Raw genomic sequence first — 21,133 nt, 5'->3', positions numbered from 1 at the left:
GCAAACGGCTATAAGGGATGAAGACGGTAACATCTATGACGGCGATGATGCGCTGCGGTACATCACAGACGTTATCAGGCATAACTTCGGCACGAGAAAAAACGTAGTTCAGACAACAGATCCAGCAACAACAGAGAGGCCTGAGAGATCAAAATTTAGCATAGAAAGCTTTTATTGGAAAAAGGCAGCAGAAAATGTCCCTAACAACACGGCAGCAGGACCCGAAGAAATCCCAATACAGCTAATCAAAAACCTCGGTCCAAAAAGCAAGGCACTGCTGACTAATGCCATAGAGCAAGTGATTAGAACAAAGAATATTCGCGTTGGATGGCGTGAAAGCAAGATGAATCTCATCCACAAAGGCAAAGGAGATAAGGATAGGACGAGCTCGTACAGACCAGTTACAGTAACGTCGGTGATATTGACGCGAAATAAGTTGGCACGTGGTGACACTGGCCCCTTGAGGCGAGAACGACGAAGTTCGTGGTTGCGCGCGCGCTCTCCGAGGTCCAGCCATTATTAAAGGCTGACGTGTTTTTTTGCCTATCTGTTGCTGGTGAACTATTCTAGCTGTAATAGCTGGGTGACATTTCTGGTGGAAGTGCTGGGTGCGGTCGATGTTAAGATCTCCGGAGCGTACCCCAGACCTAAACCCGGCGAGTAGTTCGGACGAGCTTACCCCTGTGCACGTACGTACCAGCCGGCGTCTCCAGGGACTCCAGCCACAGCACGGTCTGCTACCCGAACGAAGTAGAATGACGAACCAACCACCTCCTGCCGCTACTGCAGCATCGCACGTGGTCGTCAATCAGATCCGGACGCCGAATCATTTCCACGGGAGTGCTTCAGAGGACGCCGACGACTGGCTTGACCATTTTGACCGGGTCGCCAACGTCAACGACTGGACCCACGAGCGTAAGCTTCGCTACGTGTACTTCGCTCTTGAAGATTCCGCTAAAATATGGTTTGAGAACCACGAGGCGACACTGACGTCATGGGAAGAATTTCGTCGGCAGTTCCTCAATGCCTTCGCCAGGGCGGACCGGAAGGAGAGGGCGGAGTTAGCACTGGAGTCGAGAATTCAAGGCCCGAATGAGCGAGTGACGGCGTACGTAGAAGACATGAATCGGCTCTTCCGACGTGCGGACCCCTCTATGACTGAAGCAAAGAAGGTGCGCCACCTAATGCGCGGCGTCAAAGAGGAAATCTTTGCTGGCCTCATTCGAAATCCGCCGACGACAGTGGCAGAGTTCCACTACGAAGCCACCTCCATGGAAAAGGCCCTTTAACAGCGGGCCAGGCAATACAACCGCGACGCCGTGATTTCAAGGGAGCTCTCTGCCGTTACCCTCGGCAACGACGTCGGCGCCTTGCGAGAACTCATCAGGGCTGTCATCAAGGAGGAACTGCAGAAGATGCAGACGACCGCTGCCTCTGTGGGACAACTTTCCATTGCGGAAATGGTGCGCGCCGAGGTCCGACAGGCCGTCCATGTTCCTGAACAGTACGAGGCACCACAGCAGAGACCGCGTCCTGAAATGAGTTACGCAGAAGCAGTACGTCGTCCACCACCCTCAAGCGCGTATAGCATGGTACACCCCGCTCAGCAATTGGACGTTAGCTTCAGGCCTCGCAGCACACCGCACATCGCAGAAGCAAGAACTAGGAAGAGCGACGTCTGGCGCACCGCAGACTACAAGCCCCTTTGTTATCATTGTGGCGAAGCCGGGCACATCTACAGAATGTGTCCTTATCGTCATGTGGGGCTCCGAGGATTCGCACCAAATGCACCTCGTCCACGACCTAGTGAGCGGCCGCCGGAAATAGAGAGTTTCGTCGCGAATCGTCGCAATGGTGATCAACGATGGCACGAGCCCCGTTCGTCGTCTCCTGCTCGTTACAGGTCACCATCACCAAGCCAAGCCTTCTCTCGCGGCGCTCTCAGACGCCGCTCGCCAAGCCCGGCGGCTCGGGAAAACTGAGTTCAGCGACCTCCGGAGGTGAGGCCGCTGACGTCGACTGTGCGCAAGATCCTCCACTACGACGACAACGACGAAAACAGAACGACGCAGACCTACAGACACAGTCAAACACCGTACGAGAGGTAATAACGTCGAACATTCCCGTCACCGTAGACGACGAAGACATAACAGCATTAATCGACACTGGAGCGGACACCTCAGTTATGAGCATGGACCTTGCCTGCAAGCTGAAGAAAGTTTCTACCGAGTGGACTGGGTCGCAGATTCGCACTGCAGGCGGCCATCTGCTAACCCCGGTAGGAAGATGCACAGCGCGAGTGAGCATTCGTGGGTTTACGTACCTCGGAGATTTCGTTATCCTCCCAAGCTGTTCGAGGGACCTAATTCTGGGAATGGACTTTCTGCAGGCTAATGGAGCCGTGATAAACCTACAAAAGTCGCTGGTAACGTTTTCAACGGCGCAGGCCTTAGCAGGGAGCAGCACTGACGACACGTATGTCAACGCCTTGAGGATTGTCGACGAGAACATCACGGTGCCGCCAAGGAGCAGCGTATTGACCCTCGTAACCTGCGACGCATTCGACAACTATGAGGGTATTGCCGAGGCAAATATCCCGCTGTTGCTCGAAAGACACATCTGCATCGCCCGGGGCCTTGTTCGAATACAGAATAAGTGCTCGCAAGTTTTGCTGACAAATTTCAGCCATGAGTATCAGCACGTCCCTCAAGGTACAGCTGTGGCCTTTCTGAACGGCATTGCTGACTTCTCCGACGTCGGCACGTTACAAGTGACTTCACCGGATGTAACAACTCACGCCAGCCTGAGTACCCGCGTCCACATTAATGCTGACTTAGCAGATGTACAGAAGAATCAGCTACTGGGCCTAGTGACAGAATTCTCTGGCTGTTTTTCCACAGAATCTAGAGTCCAGCGCACCTCCATTACGCAACACCGGATAGTTACAGAGGAGTCGGTGCGGCCTGTTCGTCAGCACCCGTACCGCGTGTCACCTATGGAGCGGGAGGCGATTAAGCGTCAAGTTGAAGAAATGCTCAATGATGACGTCATCCAGCCGTCGACAAGTCCGTGGGCGTCCCCTGTCGTGCTAGTAAAAAAGAAAGACAACACGCTCCGCTTCTGCGTTGACTACAGACGGCTTAACCGAGTCACCAAACGCGACGTTTACCCCCTGCCACGGATCGATGACGCTTTGGACCGTCTGCGCCATGCTGAGTTCTTTACTTCGTTAGACCTAAAGTCAGGGTACTGGCAAATCGAAGTGGACGAGCGTGACCGTGAAAAAACCGCCTTCGTGACTCCCGACGGGCTATACGAATTTAAAGTCCTGCCTTTCGGTCTCTGTTCCGCTCCTGCTACGTTTCAACGAATGATGGACACTGTACTCGTCGGACTAAAGTGGCAGACGTGTCTAGTGTACCTTGACGACGTTGTTGTGTTTTCCAGCACGTTCGATGAACATCTCACCCGACTACGAAGTGTCCTTACCGCAATACGCAAGGCAAACCTCACCATCAAGCCTGAAAAATGTTACTTTGGCTTCCGGGAACTCAAGTTTTTAGGCCACGTGGTCAGCTCCCAAGGAGTACGACCAGACCCAGAAAAGCTCGCTGCCGTTGCCGAGTTTCCTCACCCTAAAGACAAGAAGGCTGTTCAGCGGTTCCTGGGCCTCTGCGCTTACTACCGCCGTTTCGTTGAAGGCTTCTCGAGGATTGCTGAACCTCTCACGAGACTGACGCGACAAGATGTGCCCTTTGCGTGGACGGAAGACCAAGAGCTGGCCTTCACCGAATTGCGCAAACGCCTTCAATCCGCTCCAGTGCTGGCGCATTTTGATGACACCGCGCCAACTGAAATTCACACAGACGCAAGCAACGTAGGACTCGGGGCTATTCTGGTTCAATGGCAAGACGGCGCAGAACGTGTAATTGCGTACGCGAGCCGTAGTCTCACAAAAGCAGAAGCTAATTATTCGACCACCGAAAAAGAATGTTTAGCAGTCGTGTGGGCCATCAGCAAGTTCCGACCTTACTTATACGGCCGGCCATTTCGAGCGATCAGTGACCACCATTCGCTCTGCTGGCTTGCCAATCTACGAGACCCGTCAGGTCGCCTCGCTCGTTGGAGCCTCCGCCTCCAGGAATACGACATGACTGTTGTCTACAGATCGGGCCGTAAGCATAGCGACGCTGACTGCTTGTCACGTTCTCCTATTCCTTCGACATCCTCCGACCTGGAGCTAGATTTGCCGTTTCTTGGTGTCGTCGACGTGGTGCGCATGGCTGACTACCAACGTGCAGACTCTGAACTGCTTCCAGTCATCCGATATCTCGAGGGAGCTGACGTTGTTGTCCCACGCCCACTTTCACGAGGATTGACATCGTACTGCCTGCGGAACGATGTCCTGTACAAGAAAAATTTCGAGAACAGCCAAGAAACGTTCCTTCTCGTCGTTCCGACTGCGCTGCGCGAGGAAGTTTTACAGGCGTGTCACGACGATCCCTGTGCCGGCCACTTAGGCTTCGCGAGGGCATTAGCGCGCATACGGCGGAAATACTATTGGCCACACCTATTTTCGTCGGTTCAGCGCTATGTGCGAACGTGCCGTGACTGTCAGAGGCGTAAAGTCCCACCCGTCAAGCCTGCCGGCCTCCTTCAGCTTTTGGATCCGCCTCCGGCGCCGTTCCAGCAAGTGGGAATGGACCTTCTTGGTCCGTTCCCCACGTCTTCCTTGCAAAACAAGTGGATAATCGTTGCAACCGATTATTTAACTCGCTATGCGGAGACAAAAGCTGTGCCGCGGGGAACTGCTGCTGAAGTCGCCAGCTTCTTCGTCCACAACATCGTGCTTCGTCACGGTGCACCCGCTGTGCTCATTACTGATCGCGGTGCAGCGTTTACAGCGGAGTTGTTGCAACAAGTCGTCACGCTGACGCATACTGACCACCGAAGGACCACAGCCTATCATCCCCAGACTAACGGCTTGACAGAGCGCCTGAACAGAACATTGGCCGACATGCTATCCATGTACATTGATGTGGAACACAAGACATGGGATGAAATTTTGCCATACGTGAGGTTTGCTTACAATACCGCTGTGCAGGAAACCACCGAGTTTACACCATTCGAGCTCGTTTACGGACGTCGCGTTACAACCCCCTTAGACGTCATGCTCCCGGTAGACCACGGAGCCACAAGTAATGACACCACTGAGGAGTTCGTCGAGAAAGCGGAGGAAGCTCGCCAGCTTGCTCGGAATCGCATCCGCACCCAGCAGAATACCGACGCCTGCCGTTACAACCGGACCCGACGGAACGTCCAGTACTCACCAGGCGACCGCGTGTGGGTGTGGACACCTATCCGACACCGTGGGCTCTCGGAGAAATTGTTGCGCCGCTATTTCGGCCCCTACGAAGTTGTACGCCGCCTCAGTGATGTGAACTATGAGGTGGTGCCTCAAAGCTTTGATCCTAGTTCGAACCGACGCCGTCCCCGTGCTGAAGTCGTCCACGTAGTACGGATGAAGCCGTACTACGCACGCGAGGGATAAGCAACCCTCACAAACCGCTTCAGCACTGTGCACATTCCTGTATGTTTTTTTTTCTTTCCATGTTGGCACTCTTGCCCATATTGCTCGCCCCATGCCCTTGAAGCGGCCGGGTCGGTCGCTTTTGAGAGGGGAGCAATGACGCGAAATAAGTTGGCACGTGGTGACACTGGCCCCTTGAGGCGAGAACGACGAAGTTCGTGGTTGCGCGCGCACTCTCCGAGGTCCAGCCATTATTAAAGGCTGACGTGTTTTTTTGCCTATCTGTTGCTGGTGAACTATTCTAGCTGTAATAGCTGGGTGACAATATATAGAATGGCAATGCAAGCCATAAAATTAGAACTGTCGAAGTGGGTGGAGGAAAACGGTGTATTAGGGGAACTACAGAATGGGTTCAGGCCAGGCAGACGCTTAGAAGACAATATGTTTGCACTAACTCAGTGCATAGATATTTCAGTAGCTCAGAAAAGACCTTTATGGATAGCATTTCTAGATATTAAAGGAGCTTATGACAACGTAGACAGGGAATTGTTGTGGGATATTCTTCAATATGAAGGCATAGATGACGATTTCCTGGAGCTGCTGAGGGAGATATATCGAGACAACCAAGTACAAGTGGCATGGGAAGGCCGAAAAGGAAATGAAATGGTGGGAATTCACCAAGGATTGAAGCAAGGGTGCCCTCCGTCACCATTGTTGTTCACGCTTTACGTCAAGGACATAGAAAGACGACTGGAAAACAGCGAATTAGGTTTTGATTTATCCTACATGCGTAATGGACAAATGGTGCAACAGAAGGTCCCTGGACTGATGTAAGCAGACGACATTGTGCTACTAGCGGACAATAAAAAAGATTTACAGATACTTGCGAATATCTGTGGGAACGCAGCGACAAATCTAGGCCTTAAGTTTAGCACAGAGAAATCAAGGATTATGATCTTTAATGAACACACGAGTAACTTCGTGGTGTCAATTCAACAGCAAGTAATACCCATAGTGAAGCAATATAAGTACCTCGGCGTACACATAAACGAAGGAAAGAATTACTCAAGCAACCACCAAGATAATCTGAAAATAAAGGGGAAGCGGAATGCAGCAATTAATGAAACACAGAGCACTGTGGGGCCACAATAAGTATGAGGTGGTGCGTGGAATCTGGAAAGGAGTAATGGTGCCAGCGCTAACATTCGCAAATGCCATTATATGCTTAAAATCGGATATATTGGCGGGTTTGGAAGTTAACCAAAGATCAGTAGGCCGGTTGGCTTTGGGAGCACACGGTAATACGACAAATGAGGCAGTGCAGGGTGACATGGGTTGGGCCTCTTTTGAAGTCAGAGAAGCACAAAGCAAAATTAGTTTTGAAGAAAGGCTCAGGAACATGGATGAAAATAAATGCGCGGCTAAAGTGCACAAGTATCTCTACATGAAAAGCATGGACACAGAATGGAGGAAGAGGTCAAGGAAGTTAGCAACCAAGTACAGGACAATCGAAACTGTAAATAGACAACCAGGGGTCATCACAAAGAAAGTGAGAGAAATAGAGACCGTGAATTGGATGCAAAGAATGGAAACGAAACAGACAATGGAGATTTACAAGAATGAGAAGAAAGAAATTAGAAGGGAAAATCTGTACAATAACACAAAGGGCAGTGCCTTGCTATTTGAGGCTCGAGCCGGTTGCCTAAGGACGAAAACATATCGGAACAAATATTCGGAACTAGATGAGACATGTGTATGCTGCAATAAAGATCCAGAGACCACTCAGCACATCCTAATGGAATGCGACGGGATCCACCCAGCGAGAACCGTAGGTAACGTGCAACTGCCAGAAGCGCTTGGGTTTAAAGTGGAAGGAAACATAAACAGATCAGCCGTAGAGATCAGCAAGAGACGATTAGAGTACTGGTGGAAAAAAAGCAGGGAAAAGATGGATACGACCTGATCTCTTAAAATCATAGGCAGTGGTACAAGCTAAATTTTTGAAAAAGAAAGATAATGAGAGGTATACAAAAATGCTAGATAAAGAACATGTATAGTATACCTGATTAAATGAAGCAGGTTAGGTGACTATTTGTCGCCGCCCCGTTTCAAAGGGGATGCCAATAAATCATTATCATCATCACGCCGTTGTCCACTTGTGCTTTGTAGCGCAGGAGTGCAAGAGGTCCTGGACGACCTTCGATATGAAATAGCGGCCCCGGTCTGTGAGGAGCTGTCGAGGAGCGCTGTGGGGACGTACAACGTCTTCGAGAAGGAAGTCGGCGACGTTGGTTTCACAGCTGGTTGGAAGCGCCAGGGCCAAGAAGGTCAAGACCAACCCTAAAGAATGGCTCCGTTGGTACGTCAAGGGGTTGAAGGCGGCCAGCTGAATTATACATTTTTGAACCATCACGTCGACGGTGCAGGCTCACGTGGAATGTGCATATAATTGCTTTAACAATAAAATATTTTGGGGAGCACTGGCACACAAAGTGGCACGCAGCCTGATACACAAAGGCATCGTAATGTTGAACACGCTTTGATATTCCGATATCTACACTTTTCATTTATTTCACTTCATATAAGCGTTATTTGCATATTGTAGGTTTATGCCTCAGGAGCGAAGGAAAAATTGGGAGGACGCTTAAGCTTCGCTTTTAAGGATGGAAAGATCACTGACTGCTTCTAACGCTTCCCGACAACTGCAGCTTAAGCAACCGTAATGGTTACCGGTAAATACTGGCGGTGAACGCTATGGACAAAGGCGAGCTTTCTAGTAGAAACGCGGCCTCTTTCTTTAGGGGCGAAGCTCCTTAGTGTTGAGACTTGTCCCCCGTCGCGCCATTGTAGCCACGCTAGTAGTCAACGCTCCCGCTAGAGGCGCAGATGTGCTCTCGTTTGATTTGATTGGCGCCCACTAGATGGCGCTTTTTCTTTCGCCGGTCGACACTTAATGCGCTTCGATACTGCTACCCTGTTACTATGAACACCGAAGAAGACTCGTTTGCGGCGCTCGCTCCACTCGCTCTTGGCGCGCTTCCTTTCTCTTTCGCCGGTCGACACTCAATGCGCTTCGAAACTGCTACCCTGCTACTATGAACACCGAAGAAGACAAGGCGGCGGCGGAGCGGAGGGCTCGCAAAGCGGCTGCAGCGCGCGCTCGCTGTCAAGAGCCTGCGGTGAGAGCTCGCGAAGCGGAAGCGGCGCGGGCTCGTCGACAAGCGGACTCGGAGCTGAGGGCCCGCGAGGCCGAAGCGAGACGTCGGCACCGGCAGCAAGCACAAGCCACCACCGATCCCGCAGATATACTTGGGCGTACCTCGTGAAATCACCGGACCTCGACCGACGCCCTTCACCAAGGCGAGCAGCGACATCCGCCGGACCGACTGCCACGGAGTGTGCCCCGAACACGTTCTCTACATGGCCATGAAAGTGATGCGGCACAACGTTTCCGAGAAGCCGATGACGTTCCGAACCTCCGGAGCTTCGCCCACTCATCATAATTCACTTCGGGGAGATGGCGATCATTTTTTTATTTCGAAAGCTTGCCCTTAGGCATAATACAAAGCATATCAAAAATACACGAACAGACTGCAAAAAATCTAGAAGTCAAAGATGATATGGTCCATGAATCCAGCGTTCATGGTCGGGTGGGCGGCCAGGCCGAAGGCCTGTTGCCCGTAGGTGGCGGAGACGGCTTAGGTGAAGTCCTGGGTACATCCAGAATAGGTGTGCCACTGTCACATTTCGAATTGTAGTGTCACAAAATGGGCACGATGTATCATAGGGACCGTGGTACTGGTGTGCCCAGAGAGCGATCACAGATGGGGAGGCGCGACCTCGACACGCAGCCTCCGTAACGTAACCTCCTCTCGGCGGGTTAACCCACCAAGGAGGCCTGACCCACAGAGTCGTATAAGAGCTCGTGTGGTACGTCGGAGCCTGGGGTGATCCAGCGGATATTGCACAGCCGCGCCAAAAAATTTGCATAATTTTCAGTTTTCCATTTTCGTTTCGTACTTTTAATATTTCAGTCTGAGAAGATTTACCATAAAAGGCATGCGCTGTGGGTGCTTTGTTTCATGACATTTGTTTGTGGATTGTCATTCTCAAAATTCCGACGAATAGCTTTGCCAAGAATGCAAGCCAAGGTATCAGCCTGTTATCATCCTGTTCAAATATATTTGGAGTGCCTGCGTGGTTGGGGATGATTTTCTCGGCAGTGGGCGCCAAAGCGGACGCCTACACCGACGTCAGATTTTCTGCGACACACTATCGCGTTAAAACACGGCTGACCCGAATCGACGCCCGAATGGAACCGCGAGCCGTGGCTTCACGTCCCACGGACAGGCGCTGTCTTTATTTTCTTTTCATGCGGGCGCGCGCTATCCTGGTTCTACGCGCCGCCCAAAGGAGGGCGCTACAGGGCCCCCCGCCTAGACTGGAAAATGAAACCGGACGGAGGGCCGACTGTGGCACTCTAGCACGAGGTCGGGCGGCGATGCGAGGCTTTCCGTCGCAGTCTCCACGTAAGCCGGCTTGAGGAGGTCTAAGTTGACGGTCTCTTCACGGCCGTTCTGTAAGAGGGTGGCAGTTTTCGGGGTGCGGCGGAGGACGCGGAATGGTCCGTCGTAGGCCGGGGTTAGCGCTGGTCGGACAGCGTCTCGGCGCCCGAGAACGTTTATTGAATTGGTCAGTTTGGGGTGCACGAAGATTGTATTGCAGCGGGATGGACGGGGTGGAGTGAGTCGGAGACCTTTAACACAGTCCAGGAGGTGTTGTAGGAAGTGTTGCGGCTGGGCTGGTAGCTGCATTGGTGTAAAGAAATCTCCGGGGAGGCGCAGAGCACTACCATACACGAGCCCTGCTGCTGAGCACTGTAGGTCTGCCCAGAGGACGGCTCTTAAACCCAGGAGCACAAGGGGCAAGGTGTCAACCCAGGTGGCACAATTGAGGTGGGTAGTCAGGCCAGTCTTCAGTTGTAGGTGAAGGCGTTCCACCATGCCATTGCCACAGGGGTGATACGCAATGGTACGGCAATGTCTGGCGCCGAGAATGCGATTAAGACAAGCAAACAGGGAGGACTCAAATTGGCGTGCACGGTCTGTTGTCACGGTGCCAGGACAACCCAAACGAGATACCCACGCAGAAATGAAAGCGAGGGAAACCGTCTTAGCGTTGATGTCATGAATGGGAACAGCCTCCGGCCAGCGTGGGAAAAGGTCGACCATGGTGAGTATGTAGCGGTAACCTTGAGACACGGGTAGATGGCCCACAATGTCGAGGTGAACGGGGTCGAAACGACGGCCTGGAGGAAGGAAGGCTTGGGGAGGCAGGGCAGACACGTGCGCGTCCAAGCGCGCACATGAGCGTTAATTCCGGGACAGACATAGCGCTGGATGAGAAGGCGCTGAGTAGCCCGAATGCCTGGGTGGCATATGTCGGGTAGAGAGTGGAAAACGGTGCGACGTAATGAAGCCGGCACAAAAGGGCGGGGAAGGTCTGCTGAGACATCGCACCACAAGGGCTCAGGCGAGCATGGATGAGGCACAAGCCGTAGTCGGAGAGAACGGGGGTTCTCCCGAAAAGCTGTGAGTTCTCTATCAGTCTGCTGTGCGGAAGAAAATGCGGCCCAGTCGATGATTGGAGATGCAGAGTCAACTGCGGCAGTACAAGAAAGGACATCTGTGGCGGTGCCGTTGGCACCTTTCACGTGGCGGATGTCGGTTGTAAATTTAGAAATAAAAGCGAAATGGCGGAGTTCGCGTGACGCGTACTTGGATGAGTTGGTGCGGAAAACATACGCAGTGGATTATGATCGGTCAGCACCTAAAACGGGCATCCTTCCAGAAAATGCCGAAAGTGCTGTATCGCAATGTAGATAGCTAGTAGCTCTCGGCCGAAGACGCTGTAGCGGGTCTCAGCAGGAAGTAGCTTCCGAGAGTAAAAAGGCAAAGGACTCCACTCGGAGTTAATGTACTGCTGTAAGATGGCTACGACGGCCACGCTGGATGCATCCACCATAAGCCGAGTGAGGGTGTTGCTGCGCGGATGGTAAGAAGCACGGCGTTCGCGATTGCTTACTTGGCAGCAGCATAGGCGGCCTGGGCTTCTGATGACCAAGAAATGGCAGAGGACGGGCCGGTGGTTGACCGAAGGAGGTCGGTGAGCGGGCGAAGCAGCTCTGCACAGTGCGGTACAAAGCGCCTGAAAAAATTCACAAGCCTCAGGAATTTGGCGTAACTGGCGCAGTGTGTAGGCTGGGGATAATCCTGGATGGTCCTGACGTTGGACACGAGAGGGCATATACCTTCGGATGATATGTGATGGCGTAAAAACTCGAGCTCAGAGGCGCCGAAAACACACTTGGAGGCGTTCACAACCAGACCGTACTACTGAAGACGTTGGAACAGAGCACGTATGGTAAACATGCGCTTCGGCGTAGGGCTGGCGTTGAGGACATCATCAAGGTACGCAAACACAGTAGGGAGGCCCCGCGTGACCTAAGACATGAACCACTGGAAGGTTTGAGCCGGATTGCGGAGTCCAAAAGGCATCCCCACCTACTCAAACAAACCAAAGGGCATTGTGATGGCGGTCTTAGGTATGTCGGCGGGCTCGATGGGAAATTGGTGGTAGGCCTTAACCAGGTCCACTTTGCTAAAAATGGTGCATCCGTCGAGACGTGACGTAAAATCTTGGAACTGAGGCAGCGAATAGCTGTCGTGGACAGTCTTTGTGTTCAACGCTCGACAGTCTCGGCATGGACGACAGTCACCGGGATCACCCTTGGGCACTAGATGCAGCGGAGAAGCCCACGCGATGGATGACGGGCGTATAATGCCGAGCTGCAGCATGTGGTTGAACTCCCGTTTGGCGATAGGTAGACAGTTCCCAAACAAGCGGCGTGGTCGAGCGGCTAGTGGTGGCCCACGGGTGACGATGTGGTGTGTCTTTGTATGTTTAGGCGGCTGAGTGAGGTTGCATTGCTTTGTGAACTCCGGAAAATCTTCCAAGATTTTTTCGAAAGGAGAGGAAGGTATTAGCGTGGTGATACCCATGGGTGCAAGGTCGGACAGGACTCCAAAGATGGAGAGACGAGTCAGACCGTCTGTGAGGCGACGACGCCGCACGTTGACGTCCAAGGCGAAGTATGAGAGGAAGTCCGAGCCGATGATCGGGTGAACCACGTCTGCGATGACGAAGACCCACCGAAAAGTGCCGCGAAGGACGAAGTCGAGGGTGAGAGATTGGAGTCCATAAGTCGCTATAGACGAGGCGTTGGCAGCACCAAGCGACTGCCCTGGTGCCCTGGAAAGATCAACCTTATTCTGGGGAACCACGCTGATTTCCGCGACCGTATCTATAAGGAACCGGGTGCCGCAGAACTTGTCGGTCACCATAAAAAGGCGGCAGGGATGAAATGCGAGACCACATGCTGCCGTCAGTAATCCCGGTGGGCGTTGGCCGGCTACGAACAGGGACGTGTGCACTTCGTGGCTCGGTGTCGGAAACGCCGGTGGTACCAGCAGAGAGGTGGAGGGCTGGGACTCCGAGCTTGACGTGTGCGCGAAAGAGTGCGATGACCATGACGAGGCGAACGGCTCTCCTGAAGGGGGCTCCGGAGTGTGGCGAGTAAGGTGGCGAGCTCGTCGATGCAAGCCTCAAGGCGCGATATCACTTTTTCTGTAGATGGTAAGACAGCGGTGACAGACGGGGAGGTCGTCTCACGAACCTGATCGGCTAATTCGGCCAGGCGGTCGAGGGTGACGTCACCGGCCGCCGCGAGGACGAGGCGGATAGGCTGGGAAAGGCGTTGGAGGAAAAGCTCGCGAAGCAACGCTGAGTGGGTGGGCACATCGCACTCCCCGAGAAGCTGTCGCATCCGGCGCAGCAGTTGGGAGGGACGCTGGTCGCCAAGGTCCTCCTGGGTAAGCAGCTGCCGGAGGCGGGTGCATTCCGACGGCATGTATCTCTCCAGCACCTTGGTCTTGAGGTGCTGATATGGTGTAGCGCCCGTGGGGCTGGAGAGGACGTCCGAGAGCTCGCCGGCAACATCAGGAGGAAGGACTGAGACGACGTGATAGTAGAGCGTCGTTTCCGAGGTATAGAGGCAGAACTGTGCCTCGATCTGGTGAAACCAAACTTGCGGGTTCTGGAGCCAGAGGGTTGGGAGGCTCAGTTGCACCGACGAGACGTCCTGCGGACGTGAGTCCTGTTCAATGGAGGGTGCGGGCGGATCAGTCACTGTGTTCGTCCTAGGTCACCACTTGTTGGCTTATGCCTCACGAGCGAAGGAAAAACACGGCTGGCCCGAATCGACACCAGAATAAAACCGCGAGCCGTTGCTTCGCGTGCCACGGACAGGCGCCGTCTTTAGTTTCTTTTTATGCAGGCGCGCTATCCTGTTTCTGCGCGCCACACAACACGCAGCTGCCAAACCACACGAGGTCTTACATTAAGGTTTCTCCACTTCTGAGGAATTTACACCCACAACACAATACAGGCAGAAGGTTGACTAGGACCTCTGCCCTCCTGACACACGCACGCGCGTCGGACGCATGTTTTGTCGATGCCGATCAATACGAGCGTTCAGCTAGCAACACCTCCCGCTTTGCGGTCGTCTCCTTTGACACCAAGGGCCGGGTACTTTCGGCCGCATCAATCATTACCTCGTCGCCCGGTAAGGCAGAAGAGCTAGCCCTAGCATTAGCACTGTTAGATCCAAGCAAAACGGAAGTCTACACTACTCGAGATCGGCAGCCAGAGCATTCGCATCTGGGGATTTCTGTAAGGAAGTCGCCAAGATACTCGATGGAAAAGTACTTGTACATCACACCATCACCTGGTTCCCGGCCCATGTAGGGTCGAAAGTAGGGGGGCTTGTCAGCGCCAACGAATTGGCCCATGCTCGGGCGCGAGGTCTCGCTTGCCGCGCCGGGCTATCCGGAGCCGGTGACCCGGGCGCAGCCCGCGACGGGTCTGCTCCGATGGTGGCGGAGACCGAAACCCCCCGCTTTAGGCGCATGCTCTGCACCTTTAATGAAGTCACAAAACATTATCAACTTGCTCGCAGGGCATTTCCGTTGCCCCACCGAAACCTATCACGGCCTAAATCGGTTACGCTTAGGTTATTACAAACGCACTCGTATCCCAGCCTCTCGATCTATATTCGTTTCGCGGAGGTCTCCCCTTCGTGTCCCGACTGCGGCGGATACAGCGATTGTAACCATGTGCTCTGGGAGTGCCCCTCTTTACAGCACCACACGGAGCAAGGGATCTCGCAATACACATTTTATTCACTGATGAAGTCATGACTGGTTCCATCAACTCAAGGCAGTTCAGAAGGCCCACGATGCGGCGGTGAGGCTTGGCCTTCACGTCCCGACGTGGGAGCGGCCCGTGGTCCTCCCTCCATGAAAATGGGGGTTGAATACTTCAAGACGTCAATAAAGTTTACTACATACCTATCTATCTACCTACCTGCCTTGCCTGCCTTGCCTGCCCTGCTCTGCCCTGCCCTGCCCTGCCTTGCCTTGCCTGCCTGCTGCCTGCCTGCCCTGCCCTGCCCTGCCCTGGGTCTGCCCTGCCCTGCCCTGGCCTGGGCCTGGCACGGCCTGCCCCGCCCCGCCCCGCACCGCCCCAGCCTATGTTGTTGGGCAGGGCAGGGCCAGGGCCCTGCCCTGCCCTGCCCTGCCCTGCCTGGCCTGCCCCGCCCCGCCCTGGCCCATGTTGTTGGGCAGGGCAGGGCCAGAGCCCGCCCTGCCCTGGCCTGCCCTGCCTGCCCTGCCCTGGCCTGCCCTGCCCTGGCCTGCCCTGCCTGTCCTGGCCTGCCCTGGCCTGCCCTGCCTGCCTGGCCTGCCTGCCTTTCAATGAAGTATCACAACATAGTAGCAGCGCTTGAGCGTAGTAGACCTCATGTTGTTGTTGTTGTTGTCGCCTCAAAACATGGCTCGTGCCCACGAGGGGGATTGGCCACACTGGATAAAATAAAACATGCACCTAACAACGAACAAAGGGGTAAAGGTGAATAATCAAAATTAAGATTTTGGCAACTCCTTAACACAGTTTTTAGGATGTCCTATACATAAATTAACTAAATAAAAATTAAGAGAAAACAAACTACAAAAATAAACAGAAAATAACATGTCCCACGTTCGGTACCCTAGCAGCCCAACCTTCCGGATGCTTCAATAAATTTGTGTACAGTAGTGATCATAGAACCCTGACTTGTGCCTAATTGACAGGCCCCAAAAGACAAAATGTTTGGCGTTGTAAGTGCCAAACACCAGATTACTGCTTGGAAATAACAGAAACATTCTACGGAGGGAGGCGAAGCGGTGGCAAGAAAGAAAGAAATGGTCAATAGTCTCCGGTTGATTACAAACCGAGCAGAGGTCAGTGATTGATAAACCGGATCTATGAAGATAAAAATTTTGGCGGGGAACTCTGCAGCGGAAAGTTGACAGCGTCACCTCACATTGGCGTGAAAGGCACTTGCTCGTGTTCCACCGAAATTTTAAATGTTGAAAATCGTCTGAAGAAAGTATGGATGAGTCATGGCAACTCAGCAATAAAAGGCGTTTAAATCTAGCTCCTGTTATAAAAGAGAAATCAGGAAGAATATTTATGACCGGACCATTTAGTGATGTCAAGCGAGCGAGTCAGCTGATTTATTTAAAAGATTCCAATACGTCCGGGGACCCAGACAAAGCGGACTTCGGATAAATTTTCTGGGGCAAGAGTCGAAAATATACTCAGTAGGTATGACTGATTATTGGAAGTTAAATGTGTACAGACCGAAAGAGCATCTGTAACAACTATTACCTTAGAATTCTGTGGACCCAATTTTCGGATGGCAAGAATAACTGCCAGAAATTCTGCAAGAAATATTGGAGTGTAATCAGCGAGACGGAGAGCAAAAGACCAGTTGAGTTGATTCGAAAAGATGCCAACACCAGCCTTCTCTAAATTTTCTGATGCGTCCGTAGAAATAACCAAATGAGACGGAAATTAACTAAGATGGTCTTGAAGGAGACCTTCAAGTATGCGCGCAGGAAGAAGTTTCCTGTGTTTTGGAAAAATATCATTAAAAGTGAGTTTTATTTTGAATGAATTAGATTTTGGAGAAATCAGGCGCGGTAGGCTAACTTGAAGTTTTGATAACAGCGATTGAACAAAAATAACTTGTGGCTGTCGGTAACGCCGCCAACCTGTTCTGAAAAATGATTCTGGTGAATTGATGAAAACGGGTTGCAAATTGGAAAGCGGTGTATCATAAAGCTTCAGGAAAGTCAGGACAGTAAGTTGCTTAAATCTGGAATGAAGCGGAATATTTCCAGACTACAGATAAAGCACATTATTAGCCACAAAACTTGGCAGCCCGAGGCAGAGACGCAGCGCTTGCCTTTCCAGTAGAATTAAAGGTCTTAGCTTGTATGCTGCACATCCTGAAAAAAGAACACAACCAAATTCTAGAATGGGGCGTACGCAAAGCTTATAAATCATCAGCAACGTAGTTCTACGCATCCCATTGTTTTTATTGCTGAACCGGCGCAACAATGCCATTGCACGTTCTCCTTTATTAGCATTTGCTTCTATTTGCTGCTGCCAGTTTAGCTTACCATCATAAGTTATCCCTAAGTACTTCAAAGTTGGAACTTGCGGAATCGGCTGATTACGATAATGAAGAGAAATAGAGACAGGATTTGACAATGGAAACACCAGTAGAGCGCATTTCTTTACGTTAAGCGAAAAAGACAGGCCGTCCAGCCAGGACTCGAGTTATTCAGACAAATAAGATTGCAAAATTTGGTATAACGTATTAATATCCCTTGCTGAGGAGAAAAATGCAATGTCATCAGCATAGAGATAGAGTTGTACATCCTGATGGATTGGCACATAAGATAACAAAATATTCAATAAAAGTGGCGAAAGAACTGATCCCTGTGGTACGCCTCTCGTCTGTTTATACGTATCCGATGTCATCCCATCCTTGAAACAAAAAAATTCTCTATCAAAAAGGAACTCTTGTATCCAGGCTACTAAATAGTCTGGAACAGAACAGCTAACTAATCGAGAAATTAAAATTTCATGTTCGACACAGTCATATACTTTTGCAATATCTAAGGTTACCAATGCCGATATATCTCCTGATTGTCCTGCGAGTCGAATGCGGCTTTCTAAATCAACGTGAGCGGACCAAATGGAACATTGAGGCCTAAATCCTATTTGCCTCGAGCACAGAATACCACGAGAAGAAGTAAATTCAAGGAGCCGGACATGAATTCCTTTTTGTACAATTTTGACTAGATTCGATGTAAGTGCAATTGGCCGAATGTTGTCCAAGATATATCCGAGGTTTTGTTTTTAAGCAAAAGCACAATTTTTGCAATTTTCCAAGAGGTCGGAATCCATGTATATTGTAGTGAACAGTTAACTATATTCTAGAGCTCATCTGGGAAAGAGTTAAACAATAATTTAATCATAGTAATGGTGATACGGTCTGGTCCAGGAGCCGATTGATGTGCAGTTAAGATGACATCGGATAATTCTGTCATGGTAACTTCTACAAATTCAGATGTCGAAATTTCGAACCTCCTCGGTCTGGGACACAGCGAAGAAAAGCGTGCTTCAAGCCCTTTTGCGATATTATTTAGTGAATCCGCCGCTTCTTTGGGGGATAGAACAGGAGAAAATGACCATACGGACTGTTTAACATCTTTTTTGTTGCGTAAGAACCTAAAAAGTGCCGATCTTCTTTCTGGTTTTGACAAAGACGTATGTAGTGCATTTTTTTGTTCATCTTTAGCTATCGCCACAGTTCGCTTAACAAGAGCTGCATAGAATTTATAGTCCATCCAATTTTTCGGTGAATGATTATGTTGGAGGCTTTTCCACGCTGCTTTTCTTCGCCTATAATCCCGTGTGCAAGCATCGTTCCACCATAATGACTTCGACGGCGAGATGCAAGACATAACCGTACACTCAGCAGGCTGAATAGAAGAGTTTAAAAGCGATACCACTGAGTCAGCTCTCCGTTGTTCATCATAAGTACTCAACGCTGATAAGCCTGCATTTATAGTTTATTTATAAGTTTATAATTCATGAGTCGTCTTTGTCGTATAATAGGAGCCTGACGTGAAAGCATAATTTCAAAAGTGATGGGTAAGTGATCGCTACTTGTTCCATTGTCAAAGATGTCCCAAGATGAAATAGACATGTTAGCAGAGGAGGAAGTCAGATCTAATGCAGAAGAGAATCGCCCACGTAGAAAGGTAATTTGTCCTGAATTGTGACATTGAAAATTGTTGTCATGCACCCAATTCCACAACCTCTTTCCACAACCATCCGTTTTAATTCCCTAAAAAGTATGATGCGAATTAAAATCTCCTGCCAGGAGCGTTGCATTTGAACAGTTTCGGAACAGCGAGTCCAGGTGATCAGTGTTCTTGACTCCGTTCGGGAAGTACGTATTAACCACTGTAAACACAGAGCAACCTGGCAGCAAAAAATCTAATCCTAGAATTTCGCAGTCTGAACACACATGTTCAAAAGTTAGTTACCTTATGATACATTTTTGATGAAACTAGTATTAGCAGCCCACCGCCCCTACCTGGACGATCTAAACGAAATGTTCGAAAATTATTAATAGTAAATCTTTGATGTGACGAAAGCCATGATTCTTGAAGTAAAATAACATCTGGTATTATTTTGTGTACTAAATAAAGAAGGTCAACGTAACCTGAGGATATAGAGCGGCAATTCCATTGGAGAACTTTTACTGATGCTATGGCGATCCTAGAATGGATGATTCCACGGCAGAACGCAACGCATCCTGCTCGTGGTGATCACTGTTCTTTCCTTTTTTAGGCTTAGATTTAGGAGTATCCGTGGGAGAAAGTGGGGAACCCTTGCGTCTATTGCTGATGGTCCCAAGCCTCATGTGTCCAAATGAGTGGCTAGGTCCCGCAGTTGCTGAGACCGGAGAACAAACTGAGGTATTGGACTCAACCTCTGCCTGATTTTCAAAGTTCGATTCATTTGAATGGCGCGCGGGAATACTACATGGAGTGGGGTCAGCAGCAGCAGAGTGCGATTGGAGGAGGCTATTAAATTTGGCAGTTAGCATCTCAGTTATACCTTCGGCAAAAGTATTAAACAGTCGCTACATAACTATTGGCATTGCCTTGTCAATTGCTGCGGCTACAGCAGCCGAAACTGTGGCTTCTAGAGATGTTGACTAACGGGAAGCAGCTGCTGCGTAACCAACATCGCGCTCCTTTATTGCTGACATTGCTTCCGCACGGGAACAATGACGTTTCTCCGCGATCTCAAGCACCTGAATTTCATGGCCTCGCGCAGGGCAGTTCCTATCTGCAGCACTATGAGATCCATCGCACAAGCAACACCTAGGTGCATCTTCGTCGCAGGCTGATGTATAGTGAGAGCCGCCACAATTACAGCATCTCACTGAAGATCTACATGCATTAGCACTGTGGCCAAATCTCCAGCAGTTTCGGCACTGCGATGGCCTAGGTGACAATGTCTCCACGCGGAACAAATACGGCCAAGCCTTCACTTCAGACGGGCGCGTTAACCCGGCGAACGAGACGATGACGCTCTCAGTTGGGACTCGCTTATCACCCACCGACCTATTGCATCTGTGAAAAGAAACAACACCAGCCGGAGAGAGCATCTTCAAAAGGGCCTCAGGAGTAATATCGGTAGGAACCCCGCGAACAATGCCTTTCACGCATGCGAGATGAGGAGGAACGAAAGCACGAGCCGCGATGCTAGTGAAACTCGTGTAGTTAAGCAAATCATTAAGGCACTGATCATTAGAAGACTTACATAGAATGCCTGTCTTGCCAAAATGCCTCACCTCCGAGATGTCAACGAAGTGCTCGGTAATACCGCGCAGCTCCTCCTGGAACCTTCCTGATTCGGTTAGCCGAATGGAACCATCATCCGTGAGAACGAGCGTCACGGGCAAGGTACTGACTCCGTTCCGAAGAAAACACTCCAGGGGCACCGACTCAGTGGGACGGCTAGCCGACCAGGGCGAGCCCTGGCCGGGACCGGAGACCGGCATTCACGGTCCCTTTTCAGACCTCATGTATTCATCATTTGTTGAACTATTTCTTTCTCAGCCTTTCTCTCTAGTCTCAAGCACGCCCAAAATACAAAAGCTTTGGCGATCAAAGCTATTGACCACACCCTCAAAATGTTATATGTATTGACAACGTCCAAATCGTAATTCCCACCATCTTTGTTCATTTCTTTTACCCACCAGAATATTGCTCAACGAAACATTTTTGACATTTAATATCCACTAAATTTTATGTGTGCTACCCGCTTCTTGACCAAACCCCCGGAGTGAGTACATTCCACTGATACGACGGACTACTACCAATATGGGTATGTACCATCTACCTTCACTCAAGTAACAAAAAGGTGAGGAAGAAGATGAAGAAGGCTACGAAGGCACTCTGGCTACTAATGAACATAGTGTTTGCTTCATGTAAGTATAGTCGCTGTGTTCGAGTGTTAAAATGTGTGCTCTGATGGCGCCTTCCTAATAATCGTACCAGAATCCGCATG

The 21,133-nt window shown here is 50.8% G+C and overlaps 1 protein-coding gene across 1 annotated transcript; it reads right to left on the bottom strand.

The window, feature by feature from the left end:
- Positions 1 to 9,966: 9,966 nt before the first annotated feature.
- On the bottom strand, positions 9,967 to 15,261 carry LOC119439943 (uncharacterized). The gene is made up of 5 exons (XM_037704904.1): positions 15,223 to 15,261; positions 13,266 to 13,745; positions 12,108 to 13,149; positions 10,699 to 10,838; positions 9,967 to 10,107 (listed from the first exon to the last, which is right to left on the bottom strand). The coding sequence occupies exons 1-5, from the start codon at positions 15,259 to 15,261 to the stop codon at positions 9,967 to 9,969; spliced, it is 1,842 nt and encodes a 613-aa protein (XP_037560832.1).
- Between the last annotated feature and the right edge of the window lie 5,872 nt (positions 15,262 to 21,133).

This window comes from Dermacentor silvarum, chromosome 2 (genome assembly GCF_013339745.2).
Source record: "Dermacentor silvarum isolate Dsil-2018 chromosome 2, BIME_Dsil_1.4, whole genome shotgun sequence".
Classification (NCBI taxonomy): domain Eukaryota; kingdom Metazoa; phylum Arthropoda; class Arachnida; order Ixodida; family Ixodidae; genus Dermacentor; species Dermacentor silvarum.
The sequence above is the reverse complement of the archived record's forward strand: the minus strand, read 5'-3'. Positions and strand labels throughout refer to the sequence as shown.

What these genes read in the sequence shown, in the direction of transcription:
- LOC119439943 (XM_037704904.1), bottom strand. Translation starts at nt 15,261, where the DNA reads ATGGGCCAGGGCGGGGCGGGGCAGGCCAGGCAGGGCAGG. An exon ending in TGGCCGAATTAGCCGATCAG is followed by an intron (nt 13,150 to 13,265) that starts GTTCGTGAGACG and finishes CACACTCCGGAG; the next exon opens with CCCCCTTCAGGAGAGCCGTT. An exon ending in CGCCATCACAATGCCCTTTG is followed by an intron (nt 10,839 to 12,107) that starts GTTTGTTTGAGT and finishes TCCTTCCTCCAG; the next exon opens with GCCGTCGTTTCGACCCCGTT.